The sequence below is a fragment of the Stomoxys calcitrans genome, chromosome 1 (assembly GCF_963082655.1).
Source record: "Stomoxys calcitrans chromosome 1, idStoCalc2.1, whole genome shotgun sequence".
Taxonomy (NCBI): Eukaryota; Metazoa; Arthropoda; class Insecta; order Diptera; family Muscidae; genus Stomoxys; species Stomoxys calcitrans.
Genome location: NC_081552.1, coordinates 29698960 through 29720117, shown reverse-complemented (window position 1 = coordinate 29720117; position 21158 = coordinate 29698960). Strand labels below are relative to the sequence as shown.

General features: G+C 36.8%; 2 protein-coding genes across 7 annotated transcripts in view; one reads left to right on the top strand and one right to left on the bottom strand.

Annotated features, from left to right (window-relative positions):
* The window catches only part of LOC106094044 (uncharacterized), a 44503-nt gene extending 30008 nt beyond the window's left edge, over positions 1-14495 (top strand). For 3 of the 4 annotated variants that reach the window (XM_013261214.2, XM_013261215.2, XM_059360411.1), the window contains exons 2-5: positions 5314-5788; positions 5871-6030; positions 11757-11934; positions 12009-13012. In XM_013261214.2, coding sequence (XP_013116668.2) covers positions 5352-5788; positions 5871-6030; positions 11757-11934; positions 12009-12793 — 1560 coding nt within the window. In that variant the 5' untranslated portion in view covers positions 5314-5351 and the 3' untranslated portion in view covers positions 12794-13012. Of the gene's footprint in view, positions 1-5313; positions 5789-5870; positions 6031-11756; positions 11935-12008; positions 13013-14353 lie in introns of those variants that run through there. The other variant, XM_059360419.1, reaches the window with a different exon arrangement.
* The window catches only part of LOC106094046 (centrosomal protein of 135 kDa), a 95201-nt gene that overhangs the window by 62704 nt on the left and 11339 nt on the right, over positions 1-21158 (bottom strand). For all 3 annotated transcript variants that reach the window (XM_059360394.1, XM_059360400.1, XM_059360401.1), the window contains exons 6-9: positions 15886-15966; positions 15175-15823; positions 14850-15060; positions 14673-14788 (exon numbers count right to left, since the gene is read on the bottom strand). In XM_059360394.1, coding sequence (XP_059216377.1) covers positions 14673-14788; positions 14850-15060; positions 15175-15823; positions 15886-15966 — 1057 coding nt within the window. The remainder of the gene's footprint in view (positions 1-14672; positions 14789-14849; positions 15061-15174; positions 15824-15885; positions 15967-21158) is intronic.

Below are 21158 nucleotides of genomic sequence, written 5' to 3'. Positions count from 1 at the left end.
AAATGCATAAATATTTACCTGAGTGCCTGCATACGAGCATGTATGGCTTACGTCAATGTGGATTTGAAGTTATTTTCCATTGAGGCAATTGATAACACAAGTGTTTTAGTTTTGTTTTATTACCTAAAGTTCAAGCTAAGGCAAATTAATCGTAAAATCGAATGAACTAAAAAAAGCAGAAGTACAAGTACTCTAATGAAAATGGGCACAAACAAATATGAGGTGCCAAAATATGACACAATTAGGAAAACAAGTGGAGCACAGATGTCAAGCAGGCAATGTTTACTACTTGAAGTGTATCATCCATCAATCACATTTGAAAGAGAAGAAAAAAACAACAAAACTAACACTCCACCCAAGAAAATCAAACAAAAACTAGTAAACAACTACCCCAATTCTGCATAGCCATTCAATAATTCATAGCAATTCGTTTGGCGTTATTAACCCAATAAACCGCAAGTCCCGTGCTAAGAAAACAAATCCTAACCAAAGCAGACCGCATGTTATTTATATGGTCACAGGTAATCGAGAAAAACATGTTAATGGTTCAAACAACTTTGTTTGCTTCTCTCCTTATGGCCTGCCCCCTCGCTCTATGATGATTGCCTATTTAGTAGTAGGCCTTTAAGGCTTTTTCTTTCAGACGTAACAAAATTGTTAAAATTTCTTTTAAGTCGGTGGCAATTTCCTTCACTACCTTACCACCAACACAACCACTGAATTAACTGCGATGGTGATGTTTGTTTTGCTTTGACTTTTTTTGTTAGATCATGTGGCGCAATGTGAAATGTTGCATAGAAACTTTTAAGCTGGTTTTGAATTGACGTCATTGTTGCTGCGAGCAACGTTATGTGTTGAAAGTCGGAGCTAAAGGAAATTTGCCACTGCCTCTTGTTATTGTCTCTGTTGGCATTCAATTGTGCCAATATGCTTTCAAATTTCTTATGTAAGTTTGTTGTTGTTGTGATATTGTCAAAATAAATACATTTCTTCCGGTAATCGATGTGCTGCATCGATGTCAGTAAGATCAATAGAACACTAGTGTGTGAGCTAGGCAAACATGTTTGTGTCTTAAGTCTTTTGTTTTAAAAAACATCATGCATTTGAGATGAAGTGATTTTTATTCTATGAAGGATAACAAAGGTTAGGTTACACATTAACATAGAAAATAAAAAGCACCAGTCGTAACCTATGGATCCGCATCCCCGACTTCTGTTTATTATTTAAATGTGGTTTAATTAATCGAATTTTAGGAGCCCAAAGGTATAGTCAAACGTGGGGAATGATTTATAAAGGGCCACTAACAATTTTGTATATCGTGTGGAAGTCAGTAGTATACTTTACGTATCACATTTCAGCCACATGGTTCATAAATGAAGTCTTAATATAATCGATAGAGGCCACCGTTGCTCATAGGTAAGCATGTCGCTGAACGTCTGGGTTCGAATCTTGGCGAGATCATCAGAAAAAATTTTCAGCGGTAATTTTCCCCTCCTAAAGCTGCCAACATTTATGAGATACCATGCCATGTAAAACTTGTCTCCAAAGAGGTGTCGCAGTGCGGCACGCCGTTCGGACTCGGCTATAAAAAGGAAGCCCCTTATCATTGAGCTTAAACTTGAATCGGACTGCACTCATTGATATGTGAGAAGTTTGCCCCAGTTCCTTAGTGAAATGTTCGTGGGCAAAATTTGCATTTATAATATAAACGATAAAAAAATATGGATAAAAATGTTGTAACTGTAAAATTTTATGAATAACACGTAACAAGTAATAGCAGCTGGCCTGAATCTTGGTTACCCATCACCATGGATTCTGCTAAAATATACCCTTATTAACCCAGTTTGTATTTGAATTTATTTGTAGCAACCAAATCGGGTATTGATTAAGGTTTGTATGACCTCATTGGGTTTTAAGGTGCCTATCGGGGTAGAGGACACTTCACGTACAGAATTTCAGGCAAAAATTAAGGCTTGTAGAAGCTCAAGAAGTCAAATCCGGAGTTCGATTTAGGCTAGGCAGAAAAGAGGGTGCGCATGTTTATCCGGATGGGCTAATGGGGGCAAGGGACGTAGACCATAGCTAGCCGCTTCAAATTTTGCACAAATACTTCTTACTAGTGTAGGTCGGTTGGGATTGTAAATGGGCCATATTGGTCCATGTTTTGATATAGCTGCCATATAAACCGATCTTGGATCTTGATTATGATTTCCAACAACCGTTCTAAGTATGGTTCAAATCGGTTTATTAACTGATGTAGCTGTAATATAAACCGATCTGGTATCTTCACTTCTTGAGCCCCTAGAGGGCGAAATTCTTATCAGATTTTGCATGACGTGTTTTGTTACGACTTCCCATAACTGTGCCAAATATGCTTTAAATCGGTCCATTACCTCTTATAGCTGCCGTATAAACCGATCTTGGATCTTGGCTTATTGAGGCACTAGAGGGCGCAATTCTTATCCGATTTGGCTGAAATTTTGCATGACGTGTTTTGTTATGACTTACAATAGCTGTGTTTTGTATGATTTAAATCTGTCCATTACTTGATATAGCTGCCATATAAACCAATCTTGGATCTTGACTTCTTGAGCCACTAGAGTGCCCAATTCTCATCCGATTTAGCTTAGATTTTGGGGAGATCGGTGTATTTGGCAGCTATATATAAATATAGTCCGATCTGAACCATGTTTAGGTCAGATGTCGGGAGGCTTAAAACTACTCACTGTTTCAAATTTCAGCAAAATAGGGCAATAAATAAAGCTTTTAAGGGGCATAGACCCTTAACCGGCAGATCGTCTATATGGCAGCTATATTGAAATATTATCCGATCTGAACCATATTAAGGTTGAATGTCGGGAGGCTTAAAACTACTCATTGTTTACTCATTTCAGCGAAATCGGGGTAATAAATAAAGATTTTATGGGCTTCAGACCCTTTATCGGCAGATCGGTCTATATGACAGCTATATCTAAATATAGTTCGATCTGAAACATATTGGGTTGCCCAAAAAGTAATTGCGGATTTTTCATATAGTCGGCGTTGACAAATTTTTACACAGCTTGTGACTCTGTAATTGCATTCTTTCTTCTGTCAGCTATCAGCTGTTACTTTTAGCTTGCTTTAGAAAAAAAGTGTAAAAAAAAGTATATTTGATTAAAGTTCATTCTAAGTTTTATTAAAAATGCATTTACTTTCTTTTAAAAAATCCGCAATTACTTTTTGGGCAACCCAATATTAAGGTTGAATGTCGGAAGCCTTAAAACTACTCATTATTTCAAATTTCAGCGAAATCGGGTAATAAATAAATCTTTTATGGGTTTCAGACCCTTTATCGGAAGATCGGTCTATATGGCAGCTATATCCAAGTATGGTCCGATTTGGCCCGTTCGTGAACTTAACCTCCGTGCAGCAAAAAAACGCATCTGTGCCAAAAAGACGTATCTGTGCCAAATTTCAGCTCAATATACCAATTTTTAAAGGCTGTAGAGTGAGAGATTTAAGGAAAATGTTTTCGTTTGAAAAGATGTTATTGAAATTAATGGAAATTTTTCTTTTAGAAAAAATAATTTAGACTATGGATGCCCGGGCTTGAGCAACATTTTGTTTTTAGACAATATTTCATTAAAATATTGCCTGTATTTTTTTTTATTTATTTTCATTAAATTTTACAATAATTGTTTGTTTCTCTTTCGAGACGAACTGGATGATCGGAGATGCAAATGTAAAAGAAAAGCCAAAGACAGCAACACACACCAACCACTATGGGACGCGTTTCGTCTTTAGAAAAAAATGTCTTTCAAATGTTATCAAAATGTAGTGTCGCCAAATGCATTGAGCAGGCATAAAAAAATTTATTTTTAAATTTTGTCTGAGCAAAAGTTTGTCTTTAGAAAAATTTTCACTGAAATATAATCTTTAGAAAAAATCATTAAAATGTAGACTTTATAAAATTTTTTATTGAAAGATTGTCTTTAGGAAAAATTTTAATGAAATTTTTGGAGGGGGCTCCGACCCGGGCCTGAGTTATTAAAATTTTGTCTTTAGGAAAAATTTGAATAACGTTTTTTACGCTGAAATTTTGTCTTTAGAAAAAATTTCATTAAAATTTATTTAGAAAAACATTCACTAAAATTTTGTACTTAAGCAAAATAATTTTAAGGTGGTCCTGGTCTGATCAAAATTTTATCTCTATAATATTATAAATATGAAATTTTGTCACTTTAAAAAGTTTTACTAATTTTTTGTGTTTAGAATTAAATTAATTTAATTTTTTTTCTACAGACAAAATGATTTTCGGGCCGAGCCTCTCCCCCCACCCCTGGTTACGTGCCTGGTGGAGGGTACTTAGCACACTTTTACTTGTTTTTTTTATACCCTCTTCCATAGGATGGGGGTATACTAATTTCGTCATTCTGTTTGCAACTCCTCGAAATATTCGTCTAAGACATTTTAAGTTGAACTAGCCATGTCCGTCCGTCTGTCCGTCCGTCTGTCAAAAGTACGCTAACTTTCGAAGGAGTAAAGCTAGCCGCTTGAAATTTTGCATAAATACTTCTTACTAGTGTAGGTCGGTTGGGATTGTAAAATACAAACCGATCTGGGAACTTGACTTCTTGAGCCTCTAGAGGGTACAATTCCTATCTAATTTGGCTCAAATATTGCATGCGATGTTTTATTATGACTTCCAACAACTGTGCTGAGTATGGTTGAAATCGGTGAAATAACCTGATATAGCTGTCATAAAAACCTATCTGGGGTTTTGATTTCTTGAGCCACTAAGGGACGCAATTATTATCCGATTTGGCTGAAATTTTGCATGTGCTAAGAATAGTTCAAATCGATCCATAACCTGATATAGCTGCCATGTAAACCGATATGGGATCTTGACTTCTTGAGCCTCTAAAGGGCGCAAGTATTATCCTATTTGGCTGCAATTTTGTACAACGGCTTCCCCCCTGACCTTTAACATACGTGTATGGCATGAATCGGTTTATAGCCTAATACAGCTCCCCTATAAACCGATCTCGCTATTTTACTTCTTCAGCCTCTAAAGTGCGCAATTCAATTCAGTTCAATAATGGTCCGAAATGAACCATAACTTGAAATTGTTCCAATAACATAGCAATTCTTTTCTTTTATCCCGTGTTTGCCTAAAAAGAGATACCGTGGCAAGGGCTCGACAAATGCGATCCATGGTGGATTCGGCCCGGCCGAACTAGCACGTTTTATTTTTTAATTATTAAAAACATTTTGCATGGATAAAACATTTAAATCTGGAATATAAAGTCAAAAAAATTTATTTAATTTCAGAAAAATCCCCGCCCTATTGACGAATTTCCTCATACAAAATGAAGCGACGGAAATTATGCATATATTGGACCGTATTGCAGGCAGGCATAAGTCTGGTGACTTGTATGATTTTGTTACTCTGTCAGCAGGGAGATTCAGCTATAATTCCACCTCCATGGAGTGATCCAGATAAGAATCCTTGTGCTTCAATGCCTGGGGGTTGGCAATTGCTGTATTGGCCACCTCTTCAGAAATGTTTTAAAATATTTAGCGTAGGTTTTCCGTGTCCTGATACTATGGAATTAAGTCCCACTGCGTCCATAGGTACAAGCAAAAAGAAATTAATGTCCAATGCACCGGTGGCAGAATGTCGTTGTCCTCCCGGCACCGTATTGAGTGGGCAAAATAATAAATGTTATCGTATATATGAAAGAGGTCCTTGCAGTAAGGGGCAATATTTTAATCCAGTGCCAGAAATGCAAATGCTTAACAAAAGGTATATACAAAAGTAACAAACACATTTTCTAAACTATTTAAAAATACATTTTTCTGAATCACTCTCTCTCTCTCTCTTTTAGAACTCCCAATCGTTGGGGCATGTGTAAGACTCCTAGAACCTGCCCCGAAAACATGATCTTCTGGCCAAAGGATGGTAAATGCTATACACGCTTAACCAAAGGACCCTGCATCAAGGGTAAACTATTAGTTGTAAACGAAGAGGGTTTAGGCGAATGTAAGGTTTGTAAACAAAAGCATTGATTTTTTTCCAACATCACTCTTAAGGGTTATGTAGATTTTTGTCACAATACACTGGTAAAAACACTTTCATAAGCTTTAGTTTAGACAAGTTTCTTCAAAAACATTTGTCCATCCGTCAGTGGGATAAAAAACAAAAGAGTGAAATAAAACACTGCATTAAAGCGATGGAGATATCTGTATGAAAATTGCCATGTGTAGTGGGGTAGGTTCATTTCATAGTCTCAAGATCAAAATATGCAACACCAACGTTAAATCCTCCTCGTTGATCTTACTTTAATTGGCTATGGCAGAACATTCGTTGCACTAGCCGAACTCATAATTGAATTCCAACCGCCTCAATCTTCTGCGCTCCTTCTCCAATTTCTGACATCTGGTTTCGAGATGTCTTTCTCCACTTGCTGTTTTCATCGGAGTTTTGGTTGTTGTTGTAGCAGTGTCTTGTGTTCTATCATTCGTCTGCTTGGTTCTGTCGAATCTCCCGACCCAGGGGCCTAAACACGGCATTCGACAACGTATTCGTTTTTGCTTCGAACAAATGGTCGATACGAAAACATATTCGGATCGAATGGTGCTACCATTTTGTACAGCGTTGCCAGTATCAAAAAGCGAATTAGAATCAAAACAAATAGGAGAATTTAGTCGGCCGCAGCGAATAAAATTAAATATAGCTTTGTTTTGTTTTTTATCTAAATGCGAAAATTACGTTTTATTGTGGTGAAGTTGGTGGATCTTTCTCTTAAGAAGAAAGAATCAACGATTTTATGGCCGAGCGGAGTAAATTTTTGCACCGTTTCGATATTTTGCGCATCGATATATGCGTGTGGTTGTTTTTGGAAATGTATGGAGAGGTGCAAAAAGCAAATGACTGACTGAATCCTACCCCGCCCAAACGGCTAAGGCTAAATTTATGAATGTTGGCCTTGGGTCGGAGGCGCGAGGCCGGACTTGGCGATAATCGCACGTTAAGGTACTAAAAAGTACCAAAAAGTACGAAAATGGCTACTATTTGCCCAGGGCGAACGATAGGGCTAGGGAAATGTTTTTGGGCTCAAGTTAAGGAGCCACTCGAGAAACTAAATCTTGAAGAAAAAATTTGAAAAATCGTACCGGAAGTGGGAGAAACAGTACGTTTAGTGCCGAAATTGGTCCCGTTGGTACTTTTTTTATGGATTCAGCCAGAGTTCTGAATTCGGGAACTTTGGTACACTTTGGTGACCTAAATTGGGTGACTATATGAGTTTTTGGAAATTTGTGCATTTAGGTAATCGAAAATGTACCAAAATTGCACGATATGGGTGAAATTTAAACATAGCGGATGGATAAAGCTAGAATTTTGACTTAAAGACATCTCTTGCCAAAGGATGAGGGTGAAAAGAAAAAATGAAACAAGTAAAAGCGTGCTAAGTTCGGCCGGGCCGAATTTTGGGAACCCTCCACAATGGATTCTGATAAAAAGTTATACAAAACATACCAAACTTCTGTCAAACCATCAAAAAATAAAGCTTCTAGGAACCGAACAAGGATGATCGAGAGACCGGTTTACATAAAGCTATATCAGGTTATAGACTGATTTGAATCGTATTTGGCACAGTTGTTGGAAGTCGTAACAAGAAGTCCAATCGAGAGATCGATTTATATGGGAGCTATATCAGGTTATAGACCGATTCAGAACGTACTTGACTCAGTTGTCGGAAGCCATAACGGAACATTACATGCTCAACTTCAGCCAAATTGGACAAAAATTGTAAGGGCTCAAGAAGACAAATCGGGAGATCGGTTTATATTGGAGCTATATCGGGTTATAGACCAATTCGGACCGTACTTGGCTCAGTTGTTCGAAGTCATATCGGAATACCCACGAGCAAAATGTCAGCCAAAGCGGATAAAAATTGCAGCTTCCAGGGGCTCAAGAAGTCAAATCGGGAGATCGGTTTGTATGGGAGCTACATCAGGTTATAGACCGATTCGGTCTTTAACCGATTTGGTCAGCCAAATCGGACAAAAATTGCGACTTCCACGGGCTCAAGAAGTCAAATCGGGAGATCGGTTTATATGGAAGCTATATCTAAATCTGAACGGATATGGCCCATTTGCAATCCCCAACGACCTACACCAATATTAACCACCAATATTATTTTATGCGAATAGCTTTACGCGATCGACCGCTATCGTGATTTCGATAGACGGACGGACATATTATATTTTGAGGTGTTACAAACGGAATGACTAGATTAGTATGGGGGTATACTAATCTAGTCTTTCAGTATGGGTATAAAAATGGTACTGGCAAAGGGAGAAAACGTACGTTCAGTACCGCCATTGGTACCATTTGGAACTTTCGTTATAGATGGAGCTAGAGATCTGAAATTTGGGATATAGCTGCAACTAGGAAATATAAGATGGATGACTAAATGATCTATTCATTGTATATTTTGGTACCATTTCGTACCTTCTTTTCAAATGGAGCTAGAGGTCTAGGAAATATATGATGGGTGGCTCAATGATTTATTCAAATTCGTACATTTTGGTACCAAAATTGGAATCTTTTGATACTTTCTTGAAAAATGCAGCTAGAGGTCTGAATTTCAGTTTGTAGGTACAACTTGGAAAAAATTGATGAATGACTAAATGATCTATTCAAATTCGTACATTTTGGTATCAAAATTGGAATCATTTGGTACTTTCTTGAAAGATGCAGCTAGAGGTCTGAATTTCGGTTTGTAGGTACAACTAGGAATTAATTGATGGGTGACTAAATGATCAATTCACGATTCGTACATTTTGCTATCAAAATTGATACCATTTGGTACCTTATTTGCAGTTAGAGCTAAAGGTCTCAAATTTGGCAGGTAGGTACAAAAAGGAAATAATTGATGGACGACTAAATGATCTATTCACAATTCGTACACAGCTAAAAGATTTTTTTTGAAATTCGTACATATAGGCGTACTTTCTTTATGGATTCAGCTAGAGCTCTGAAATTTTTGATACAGGTACACCTTGATAGTTTATATCGGGCGACTCGAAGATTTTTTTGCAATTCGTACATTTAGCTACTAAACCGTACAAAATGGTACTTTCTTTGCAATTTGAGCTTCAGCTCTGAAATTTAGGATACAGCTACACTTTGGCAGTATATAGTGAGCAACTGGAAGATTTTTTTTTTTAAATTCGTACATTTTGTTACTAAAACTTGGACCTCATTCTGAATCGGCGGTATTCATTCTACACCATCATCAGGGATTAGTTCTGTAATAGTTGGGAAAAATGCTGCTTCCATATTCTAAGCACACTATTTGTATCAGGTACCAGATTTCCTTCTTTGTGTCTGCATAAGGATGTGCCTGTTCCAAAGCCATCGGTTTGATGTTCGATTCTTTGGTAAAAATACCGGACTTTATTGTGACTCCCATACACTTCGGTTCACTCACACTCCCCTCTTTTTCCTGCGGAACAGACGTTTCTGCTCTCTCCTTTTCTCCCGATATTTCTTCCTTACCAGACGCGTTGCTGCCGATTGCAATGCTGCTTTGTATGCTGTATTTTTGGCCCCAGTAGCATTTCGACACTTAGTCGTACCATGAGTTTCTTGGGTGAGGCTTTTGGTACCCAAGTACGAATTTCGCAATATTTTGCATAAAGTGGGAAAAAGTTTGCCATTGTGCCGTTATATCATCAGAGAAAGGAATGCTTTCATCAAGCAGTGTCAGATCGTACTTTTGTCGCCACGCTTAGACGGGTACAAACCTTTACTGCAATGGACACTGTAAAGGTTCAAAGCCTCTGGGTTGGTTGAACGAAGCTCCTGGAGACAATGGGAAGCTCGATTTTGATTTTAGACCAGTTTTGGGCACATGTGCTAGTGTGCGTAATATTTTCAAGCCCATGGGCTTATGTTCTTGTTCGCGTACACATATATGTGTAATAGTGTGTGTGCATTTGCCCGCTACAGTTGTAGACCTACGATTTTTGGAGCAAAACTTTCTAGAATTTTTCGTTGACTGCGATTGGAACTCTCCTTTCAGCGTGCAGATATACTTTCTTAAATGTCTTTTGTGGTCTTCCAACTCCATGAACTGGAAGTTTGCGTGACCCCTCCTGGAAGAACCCTTTTTTGGAGAGAAGCCCCTGAAGGTTCTTAATGCTGATACTCTAAGTGGCTATCCCCCGTTGACTCGACTAGACAATTAAACAGATTGATAATGGAAATTCATTGTCCATTAAGGTTATAACCCCTAAAAATGGTTCTGGAGAAAACAATTTATCCGTCCACACTGTTAGGATAGAGCATATCTGCAGGGATTAAAGGAGTTTATAAAGGTAGGACTTGAACAGTGTCGCGATGAGTACTCCCTCTCTAGGGGGACTCACTACTTACCTCTACAGGACTTGAACTTATTGTTCCTACAACTTTCAACCACACCATATATAGTCCACGATTGTTGTGTTTCATCCATTCGCCTGCTGGGTTCTGTTAAGTATCCACACCTAGGAATTCTTCGACTAAGTTGGGGTGCGCCGAGAGAGATCTGGAGAGAGATCCTAAGTCGAGTAGAATTGGTAGGCAATTAAACAGATGGCGTGTGTAGTGTGGTCCCAAGTCACAATCGGGACACACATCCAACACACTGGCATCATTCCTAGCTGTATAGGAGTTGAGGCGGCTGCATCTGCTAGAACACAATTGAGCCAGAATTGCTCTGGTTTGCCGAGGGAGGCTAACTTCTTCCGGTGTAATGGTGGGCCGTCGATTTCCGAGGATCGTTCGTTCATTCATTGGATGTTAACCGCTTTTGCTACAGTGTCTACGTGAATATTATCTAGACTGCTTCATCGCTTCTGAGATGTGATTCCATAGCATGATTTTAAATGTTGGATTGGTCAACGGTGTTGAATGCATTTGATATTTTCAGAACCACGAGAACAGTTCGTATACGGCCTTTTTCATTCAGCCTGTGGCTTATGTGCTTGGTAATGCCGCAGTAAGAGCTCGTCATTTTACCGAACCAACTACGATGATTTTCTGGAACTAAGGGTAAATCCATGATGGTCAGGAATATCATCTCAAAGGTGTGCGAACAGGGATATAAGAAGAACCGGTCTTTATTATTATCCTGGGTCTGCAAATTACCCTGGTTCGGGACAGAGAGGCCAGTTTATATCAGAAGTCTCCCTGATGTCGTGGGAAATTTTGCAACTCCTGAGAATAGGTACAACCCTGCTCTTTTGGCTTCTGCATTAACATCGAGATGGCATCAGGACTAATAACTTTCGACGGCTATTTTCTGAACACTTTAGCAATATCTTTGACTCGAAATGGGTGTCTCATCGGCTCGCATTTTCCTCGTCTTTCATAGAATTAACCTTCTGTCTAAAAAATTACATGCTTAAGTCGCTTACACACCGGTTTAAGACTTATATCTCTTATCCTTTAGGCGCTTAGTAAGAGTTTAAAGAGTTGACTATGGTTTATTGGCAGCAGAGCCTGTGGTGCTGGAGATATTTTGCCAGCTCTAATACTCACCGTTGATTTACTTATCTTTAGATTAAGCTTACTAACAGACGGATTGTTTGGTTAAGTTCAGTGAAGCTCGTATTGAATTTTGGCAAAGATTTCAAATTTTATTTTATATATCTCTTAATGGTGATGGTATATCTAAATTGGTTTAAACAAGTGATACTTTTCTTTCCATTTTTTTTTTCAGTGCGAAGATAGAGGAGAATTGAAACCCTATTACTACGATCTAGAAGACAGTTGCCATGAACATTTTACCAAAGGACCTTGCTCTACTCCAGGTCATCTGTTTTTGCCCGGAGGCATTTGTGATTGCCATCGCTTTTTACCTCATTATTATGACAACAATCAAATGTGTTACGAATTAAGTACAAACAGCTACAAGCGAGAGCTTTGGACTTTTTACTGGCTGTACTTCTTATCTCTCCTATCTCCCTTTCAGATACTCTGGGACCTTGTGCACCAGGCAATGTATTTGTCGTACCAGAAAATCTTACATCAGTGGAGGACCAATCCTTCTTTAGTCGCGCACCTATTCCCAAAGCCCAATGCCAATGCAAGGAAGGCTATATATCATGGCCCGATGGTTTATGCTACCGCCTCTATACCAGGGGTCCTTGTGAGCCTGACGAGTTTCTCATCAACTCCACAAGTTGTGTGGAAAATTTCTGTGGTAAAAATCGCCTATATTTTCCCGATCAAAATCAATGCTATCGCATTGGATCTCAGGGACCCTGTGATATTGACCAAGTGGTTGTATTTGATTTCACCGCTAAACCCTCCATCGATGGCATTTCCTATAATGGCATGTGTGGTTGCGCGGGAATTCTCAAGAATCTAGATCAGCAATGTTCCACACCTTCAGAGGCCATGACAAACAGATGTGAGTCCACACCAGGCATGGTAGAGCTAGAAGGCAATTGTTATAAATTATACAGCAGGGGGCCCTGCGGTCCCGGTCAATGGCTGGAACCCATTAAATCCATAGTTGCAGACACTGCCAGACACATACAAACTAAGGCGAAATGTGTTTGTCGTCCAGGCTATTCACCGATGGAGAAGGAGGAAAATTCAACCTCATTAATATTAACATCCTCACCTTCGCCATCATCTATGAATTCTCTGGTGGAACGATGTAATGCACCCACTGTAGGCTTAGCAAGGTATTTGACACAACACAGTCTCAGCCAGAGGCAAAATTCCAAGTTTTCTCAACATTTTCTTTGACTAATTTTCCCGTTTCTAATTTCAACTAATTTCGGAAACATCGAAAACTACTTTTCTAATGTAATATTGTTTCAAGGACTAATGCATGTCTTAAGTTGTTGTATATTACAATATAAATTTGTTTTCAAGAACTTGTGTATATCCTATCGTATATCCTGTCCTATTCCCTATCAACTGTTGGCATTTGAAGATATGTTGAGCGGTAATCCAAATTAAAAACAAAACGATAAAAATTTTGTCTCATGACAAAAAATTTTCTATGAAAATTTTGTCTCATGACAAAAAATTTTCTATGAAAATTTTGTCTCATGACAAAAAATTTTCTATGAAAATTTTGTCTCATGACAAAAAATTTTCTATGAAAATTTTGTCTCATGACAAAAAATTTTCTATGAAAATTTTGTCTCATGGCAAAAAATTTTCTATGAAAATTTTGTCTCATGACAAAAAATTTTCTATGAAAATTTTGTCTCATGACAAAAAATTTTCTATGAAAATTTTGTCTCATGACAAAAAATTTTCTATGAAAATTTTGTCTCATGACAAAAAATTTTCTATGAAAATTTTGTCTCATGACAAAAAATTTTCTATGAAAATTTTGTCTCATGACAAAAAATTTTCTATGAAAATTTTGTCTCATGACAAAAAATTTTCTATGAAAATTTTGTCTCATGACAAAAAATTTTCTATGAAAATTTTGTCTCATGACAAAAAATTTTCTATGAAAATTTTGTCTCATGACAAAAAATTTTCTATGAAAATTTTGTCTCATGACAAAAAATTTTCTATGAAAATTTTGTCTCATAACAAAAAATTTTCTATGAAAATTTTGTCTCACGACAAATTTTTCTATGAAAATTTTGTCTCACGACAAATTTTTCTATGAAAATTTTGTCTCACGACAAATTTTTCTATGAAAATTTTGTCTCACGACAAATTTTTCTATGAAAATTTTGTCTCACGACAAATTTTTCTATGAAAATTTTGTCTCACGACAAATTTTTCTATGAAAATTTTGTCTAACGACAAATTTTTCTATGAAAATTTTGTCTAACGACAAATTTTTCTATGAAAATTTTGTCTAACGACAAATTTTTCTATGAAAATTTTGTCTCATGACAAATTTTTCTATGAAAATTTTGTCTCACGACAAATTTTTCTATGAAAATTTTTTGTCTCACGACAAATTTTTCTATTTTTAAAACATGTGATGCGTTATAAATGTTTTATTGAAGTGAGTTTGTTACAAAACATATTGTTCTTTTGTACAGCATAGAGCGGAAGACACACATAAGAAATCATAAAAGATTTAAAAACCCTAACTCACTAAATGGACAACAGATGTACGCCACGTATATAGTTCCTCTGGGTATGCTTTATGTACAGAAATATTTTATAGTGTGTCCTTTGCTTTGTTAATCTTTATTCCATTGAGATGAAACCCTCCGCCTTTTGGGTTGCCTATAACCTGTTCCATTGGTCATCCTTGTTTTGTTATTTCTTATATGATTGTTAATCATTTTTTATTGCATATCTAATATTATTTATTTTGATTTTTAGATGGTTTTTAGAAATATTCGGTTAAGAAAATTCACCACACCATCACGATTCTACCGCAAAATGTATATTTGAGCTGGTTAAGTTTATAAAAAGATTTTTTGTTTATAATTTAGAATAAGTTTGTGCCATTATGAATAGAAATAAAGAAGGTTTAAATGAAAACTATTTTATTAAGTATTTGTTTTTAGAGATTTTTTTAGAAATTCAACATTATTTGAAACAAGACAAAAGTTGTAAGCTAAAAGTCAATACACTTAACGTACTTACCTTATAAAATTGAAAAAAAAAAAAAAAATAAAGACGTTTTATACCCACTTACCTAAGTTTTTCTTCTAATTCTTTTACTTGTTTTTCCAAAAAGTTTCGTTTTTCCTTGGAACCTTTAAGTTCATATTCCAACTGATATACCTTTTCAGTTTTTGCATCAAGTTGAGTCTGAAATATATGAATTTGTTATCAAATACACCTTGAAAATCTCTTGCAAAGAAAAGTCTACCAAAAGTTTATCTTTTTCGTTTTCCAAAGCCACATAGGTTTGTTTCAAAACCTTAACCTCACTACGCAATTGAAAAGTTTCTTCACGCGAAGAGTCACGATTGGAGTCCAAGGTATTTACACGCCTATTGGTAGATTCCAATTGTTGTTCTGCAAATGAAAGTTTATTCTGATAATCCGATAAGGAGCGTTCAGTTTGCTCATGCAATAACCTGAAACAGAAAAGTGAAATTTGCAAAGTTAACATTCAGTTAGGAATCGGAGGCATATGTCTATTAGTTAAAGATAAGTTATAGGCTTAGTTTTTATGTATCTTTCCAACTCACTTCAATTGATTGTAACTCAATTGCAATTTATTATTTTCCTCTCTGAGTTGAAAATGCTGTTGTTTGTAACTCTCAATTTCTTCTTTGAGCATAACAATTTGTGTCTCTGTGGGCATGCGGGCCGATTGTAATTCTCTCTTCTCCCTTTCCATTTGTTTGAGACGTTCATTGAGTTCTTCAAAGCGTTCCTGGGTCTTATGCATTTGCTCGTCATGCATTTTGGTGGTACACAAAAGTTTCTCCCTTAGAGTATCTCTCTCACATTTAACTCTCTCCACTTCGGCTCTGGCACAATCACGTTCCCTTTCGACCCTTATTATCGCAGCTTGAACACAATCACTGCCAGAACTGGAAGAAGCCGAACGAGCAGAGGAAGGTTGAGAAGCGGGTAAATTGAGTTGGCGATTTTGGGCTTCATTGTAGCAAGGCACCAAAGCATGACTAGGCCTTGCACATAATTCCGTTCTCAGGACTCGTAATTCATCATCTTTGGATTTAATTTGTGAATGTAGAAATTCAATTTCTTTATCCGAACCGGCTTTGCTGAGTAAGCGTAGATATTCCTTTTGGAAAAAGTCTCTTTCCGACTTCAAACGTATTTTCTCCTCATCCAGGGACTGGGCATGATTTGAATCAATTTCTTTCAGCTCTATGAATAGTTAAAATATTTTTGATTTTTAAGACAAATTTGCTAAAGAGTTGTATACCTACCCTTTTGTACCGACAACAGCTTACTCTTCAGTTTTGAGACTTTCTTTTGTAGATGTTCATTTTCTATTTTAAGTTCGGATTCTAAAAGATGGAAGAATTTTAAATGGTTGGAAAGTTGTGTGAGCGAGCAACGTCTAATAAATAGGGAAAGTTAGTACAGATAATTAATTGGTTCGAGGTGTTACCAAGTTCACACTATTCAAACTAGAAATTACGGCAATATGATAACTGTTTAATTGACAGCTCATTATATTGTTTACAAGCAATTGAAAGCATTTCTGACTTAGGTTAGGTTAGGTTGAAAAGAGGGTACACATACTAATTAATCCGCCCCATGCCACTATGCACATACTCCTAAGCCAGTACTCTCGAAATACTAAAAAATGTCATGCTACTTCCAAAATTTCTAATTGTTTCTATACAACGCCCCTAAGTTGGTTCCTGTATGTTATTCTAAGAAAAAAAAAACAATTCTCTTTCACTATTGAAAATAAAAGTGTCCTTAAAAACCTAAAGATAAATTCCGCCCCAATTTTTTTTTTAATCCCCAAAATACGACCCCTTTCAAGCAATGATGGTTTCAATATCGGGAGTTTTTAGTAAATTTGCTGAGGAGGCTACAAACATTGTTAGGTGCGAAAAATTGTTAGCATGGGTTTAGGGGACATATGGAGTAAAAATATGTGCCCATTAGGGAGATCTTGGCTTTGGAAGTTTTGAACTCGAGGGGTTTTTCAATTTTTTTTAATAAAAAATTACCTACCAAATATATATGGGTTGCCCAAAAAGTAATTGCGGATTTTTTATATAGTCGGTGTTGACAATTTTTTTCAACGGCTTGTGACTCTGTAATTGCATTCTTTTTTCTGTCAGTTATCAGCTGTTACTTTTAGCTTGCTTTAGAAAAATAGGGTAAAAAAAGTATATTTGATTAAAGTTTATTCTAAGTTTTATTAAAAATGCATTTACTTTCTTTTAAAAAATCCGCAATTACTTTTTGGGCAACCCAATATATAGTCCAATCATGGACTCAAATGAAAGGTATTTAAGAGTGGAAAACTTATCTGATACCTACCTAAAACTACCCAAATAGGACGTATTTGCTGACCATTGCAAGAATCTGATATATATTTTCAGGGCCAAGTCACTGAGTGGACGCTCCAGCCCCCAAAACGGTCATGTTTCTTGACTATGGAAATATGGGGCTCAAATGAAAGGTAATTGGGAGTAGACTATGAATGTGATATCAACATGTCTAACCGACGTCCCACCCGCAAATAGGACGTATTTGCTCACCATGACAATTTAGGTCTTAAAAAGAGTGGAGTTCGATATTGATAGCTTTTAGGGCCCATGCCCCAAACCGGACATATTTGCTGAGTAAGCGGTTTAAATAAAAGGTATTTGAGATTAGCAAACGTATTTGATATCCAATTTTGAGGCCAATGGCAATATGGGGTTCAAATAAATGATATTTGAGAGTAGAGCAAGATGCTGATATATTTCCAAGGCTAAGTGTTTGGGCGACCACCTCAGTCTCCAAAACACCCCTAAAGCGCACATATTTACCGACCATGTCATTGTGGAGCTAAAGTGAAAGGTATTGGGGAGTAGAGCACGAAATTGATACCCACTTTCGGAACCAATTTTCTGGGTGTCTACCCTTTCCCCAAAAACAACCCACAAACAGCAATTATTTACTGACCGACGCAATATGGGGCTCATATAAAGGTATTTGGGAGTATAATACGAATCTGATATCCAAAAGTGGGACCATGTATTTGGGGCACCGCCCTTCCCCCAAAACACCCCCCAAATAGTAAAAATTTACCGCAAAATTTAGCACGATGCTAATATTTTTCAGGGCTAAGTGTCTGGGGGACCACCTTGCCCCACAAAATATCCCTAAATTGGACATACATATCTAGCGATCTTGGCAATTTGGGGCTCAAATGAAAAGTATTTGGGAGTAGGACACGAAATTCATACCCACTTACGGGACCACCCCCTTAACCCACCAACCACCACCATGGCGCACTTCCCACTAAAATCCATATGAGAATATCGGGCTCCAACAAAGTCTTTTAAGGTAAAATAAGTCTTTAACATCCAAACTTAAATGACCATAAACCCTCCGAGCGAATTCATAGACGAATAATGATCATATGGAATTCAGATAAAGGCGTTTATAGTGTTATACTGTTTCTCAAGCTATATACACATACTATTTTCGTAGCATGGTATTTCACTCAAAACTCTTTAATTGACAAAAATAAATATTCAAAGGATAATTTTGTTCCATATAAAGTAAAAGAAGACGCAGTGGAGCGGGCCCTGTCCAGCTAGTCTATATATAAAGGGTGATTTTTTTGAGGTTAGGATTTTCATGCATTAGTATTTGACAGATCACGTGGGATTTCAGACATGGTGTCAAAGAGAAAGATGATCAGTATGCTTTGACATTTCATCATGAATAGACTTACTAACGAGCAACGCTTGCAAATCATTGAATTTTATTACCAAAATCAGTGTTCGGTTCGAAATGTGTTCATTCACCGTAACGTTGCGTCCAACAGCATCTTTGAAAAAATACGGTCCAATGATTCCACCAGCGTACAACCCACACCAAACAGTGCATTTTCGGGATGCATGGGCAGTTCTTGAACGGCTTCTGGTTGCTCTTCACTCCAAAAATTTGTGTTTGTTTGTTTATAAATTTGTTTGTTCCGTATAGACTCAAAAACGGCTGAACCGATTTTTTTTTAAATTTTCACAGATTGTGGGGAATAGTCCGGAAGGAGCAATACGCTATATAATTTATTGATATTGGTAGGGGGCGGACCCTCCCCTTACCCTACAAGTACGACCCCAAAATAAAAGTGAACCAATCGGGACAGTATGGAATTCAAATGAAAGGTATTCAAGAGTAGACTAATTTCATATTAAAAATTGGATCCAAGTAACTGGGGGGCCACCCCGACCCCAAAACGCCCTAATATTGGACGATAATGACAATATGGGACTCGAATGAAAGGTATTGTGGAGTGGATTACGAAAATGGTCAGGAAGGAAAAAACATGACACCAAAAACACGACCTAAAATCAAAAGCAGACCGATAGGAACTATATCCCAGTATCGGAAATAGGCGAAATACATGCATACGCATGTGCCTGTAAAGGCAGTTGCCAGTACTTCCACACAAATGTAAACACCATTTCAAATTAACATTGTGTGTCATTGGCACGATGTCATGCACCTCCCATTGCTCGATATACGTCTGCAGAAGGGCCTGCGAAATATGTCCTACAAAAACAGTGTTATGAACTGGCCTGCAACAGCACCAATTAAATAAGGCCTGCTCTTAAAGTTGTTTTTACAGCACTGCGAAAAATGGGATATTTGTAAGACCTAAAAAAGCAAAAAATAGAAAGAACCAATTTTTTTATTTTTGGGCAATTATATTTGAGACATTTTGCCCTCGAGTGTTAATTATTAATTTCATACCCGCTTCAACATTTTTTGAAGTTAACTTTTTGCTGTCAGCGTGGTATGAATTCAGGTCGTTCAAATGCAAAGCGCATACTCTACCAACTCAGCCACCACACAATTAATGTAACGAACGGCAAAAGGTTTACTTTAACTTAACAACAAAATTGTAGTAGGCAACATACCCCTTCATTGCACGTTACAGGCATACGTAGGTGCATGCAATACGGCAATTCGACTCAATTTCTACCGCAAACCCAGGTTCGATTCCCACGGCTGGCAATTTTTTTCTGTTTTATTTTTTCTTTAAAGTAATTTTAGAAAATTCGGCGCAATTTTTTATGTATTTCTTATTAAACAATTTTCTTAAAAGTGATTTCTACACTTTTTTAAATTTTTATTGGTTTGTTTTTTTTTTATTCATTTTTTATGTCGTTGTCAAAATATATAAAAGGATAGCGCGACTGACTGATCGTCGTCCAGCCCAAACGGGTAAAGGTAGAATCATGAAATCTTGCACAAATGTTGGTATTGGATCATAGGCACGGAATAAGACGGGAGTTGGTGATATTCATACGTTTAGGTACTAAAAAGAATTAAAAAGTACCAAATTGTTTGTTTTTATCCAGCACGAACGGATAGGTCTAGAATTATGATTTTGGGCTCAAATTAAAGAGCGTCGCGAAAAATTATGATTTGGTGGCAAACATTTTCCAAGATAGTACTGGAAGTGGTAGAAATACTACGTTTAGTGCCGCAATTGGTACTATTTGGTACTTTTTTTGTAAATTTAGCTAAAGTTTTGAATTTTAGAACTTAGGTACACCATGGCAAACTTAATTGGATGACAAGAAGAATTTTTTGGAATTTGTACATTTAGGTACTAAAAAAAATACCAAAAATGTACAAAATGGGTTAGCTTTGTACAGAGCGGATGGTACGGCTAGAATTTAGAAATTTGTTAAAATACATCTGCTGAAAATTAAAAATTGCAAAAATAGTACTGGTAATGGGGGAAAACGTACGTTTAGTACCGCAATTGGTACCATTTGGTACTTTCTTTACAGATGGAGCTAGAGGTCTGCATGTAGGTAGAACTAGGAAATATATGATGGTTGACTTAATGATCTTTTCAAAGTTCGTACATTTTGGTAACAAAATTGCTACTGTTTGCTACAGGTCCGAAATTTGGCATATGAATACAACGAGGAAAAATATGATGGATGACTAAAAGATGTATTTAAAATTCGAATATGTTGGTACCATTTGGTATTTTCTTTATAGATGGATACAACTAGGTACAACTAGGAAAAATATGAAGGGTGACAAAATGATCTAAATTTTGGTACCAAAATTGGTACCATTTGGTACTTTCTTTATAGCTGCAGGTCTCAAAAATTGGCATGTAGATAAAACGAGGAAAAATATAAAGGGTGACTAAATGATCTATTTAAATTCGAACATTTTGGTACCAAAATAGGTACCATTTGCTTATTTCTTTACAGATGGAGCTAAGGGTCTGAAATTTGGCAAAATCGTACATTGTTATAGCAGAAAGTGTAAAATAATACACAAGAGCTCATCTCTGCCTACAGCGTACGCGAACAGCTAGAATTAAGCAATTTGACAAACATTATCGCAGTCTTGACCAAAATACAACATGTGGAAGAAAACGTACTAATTGTAGTGCAATTTGAACCTTGAAAGTATATGTTGCGCGACTAGAAGATATTTTTTATTCGTACATTTAAGTATTCAAACGTACGAAATTGATATACATCTTAAC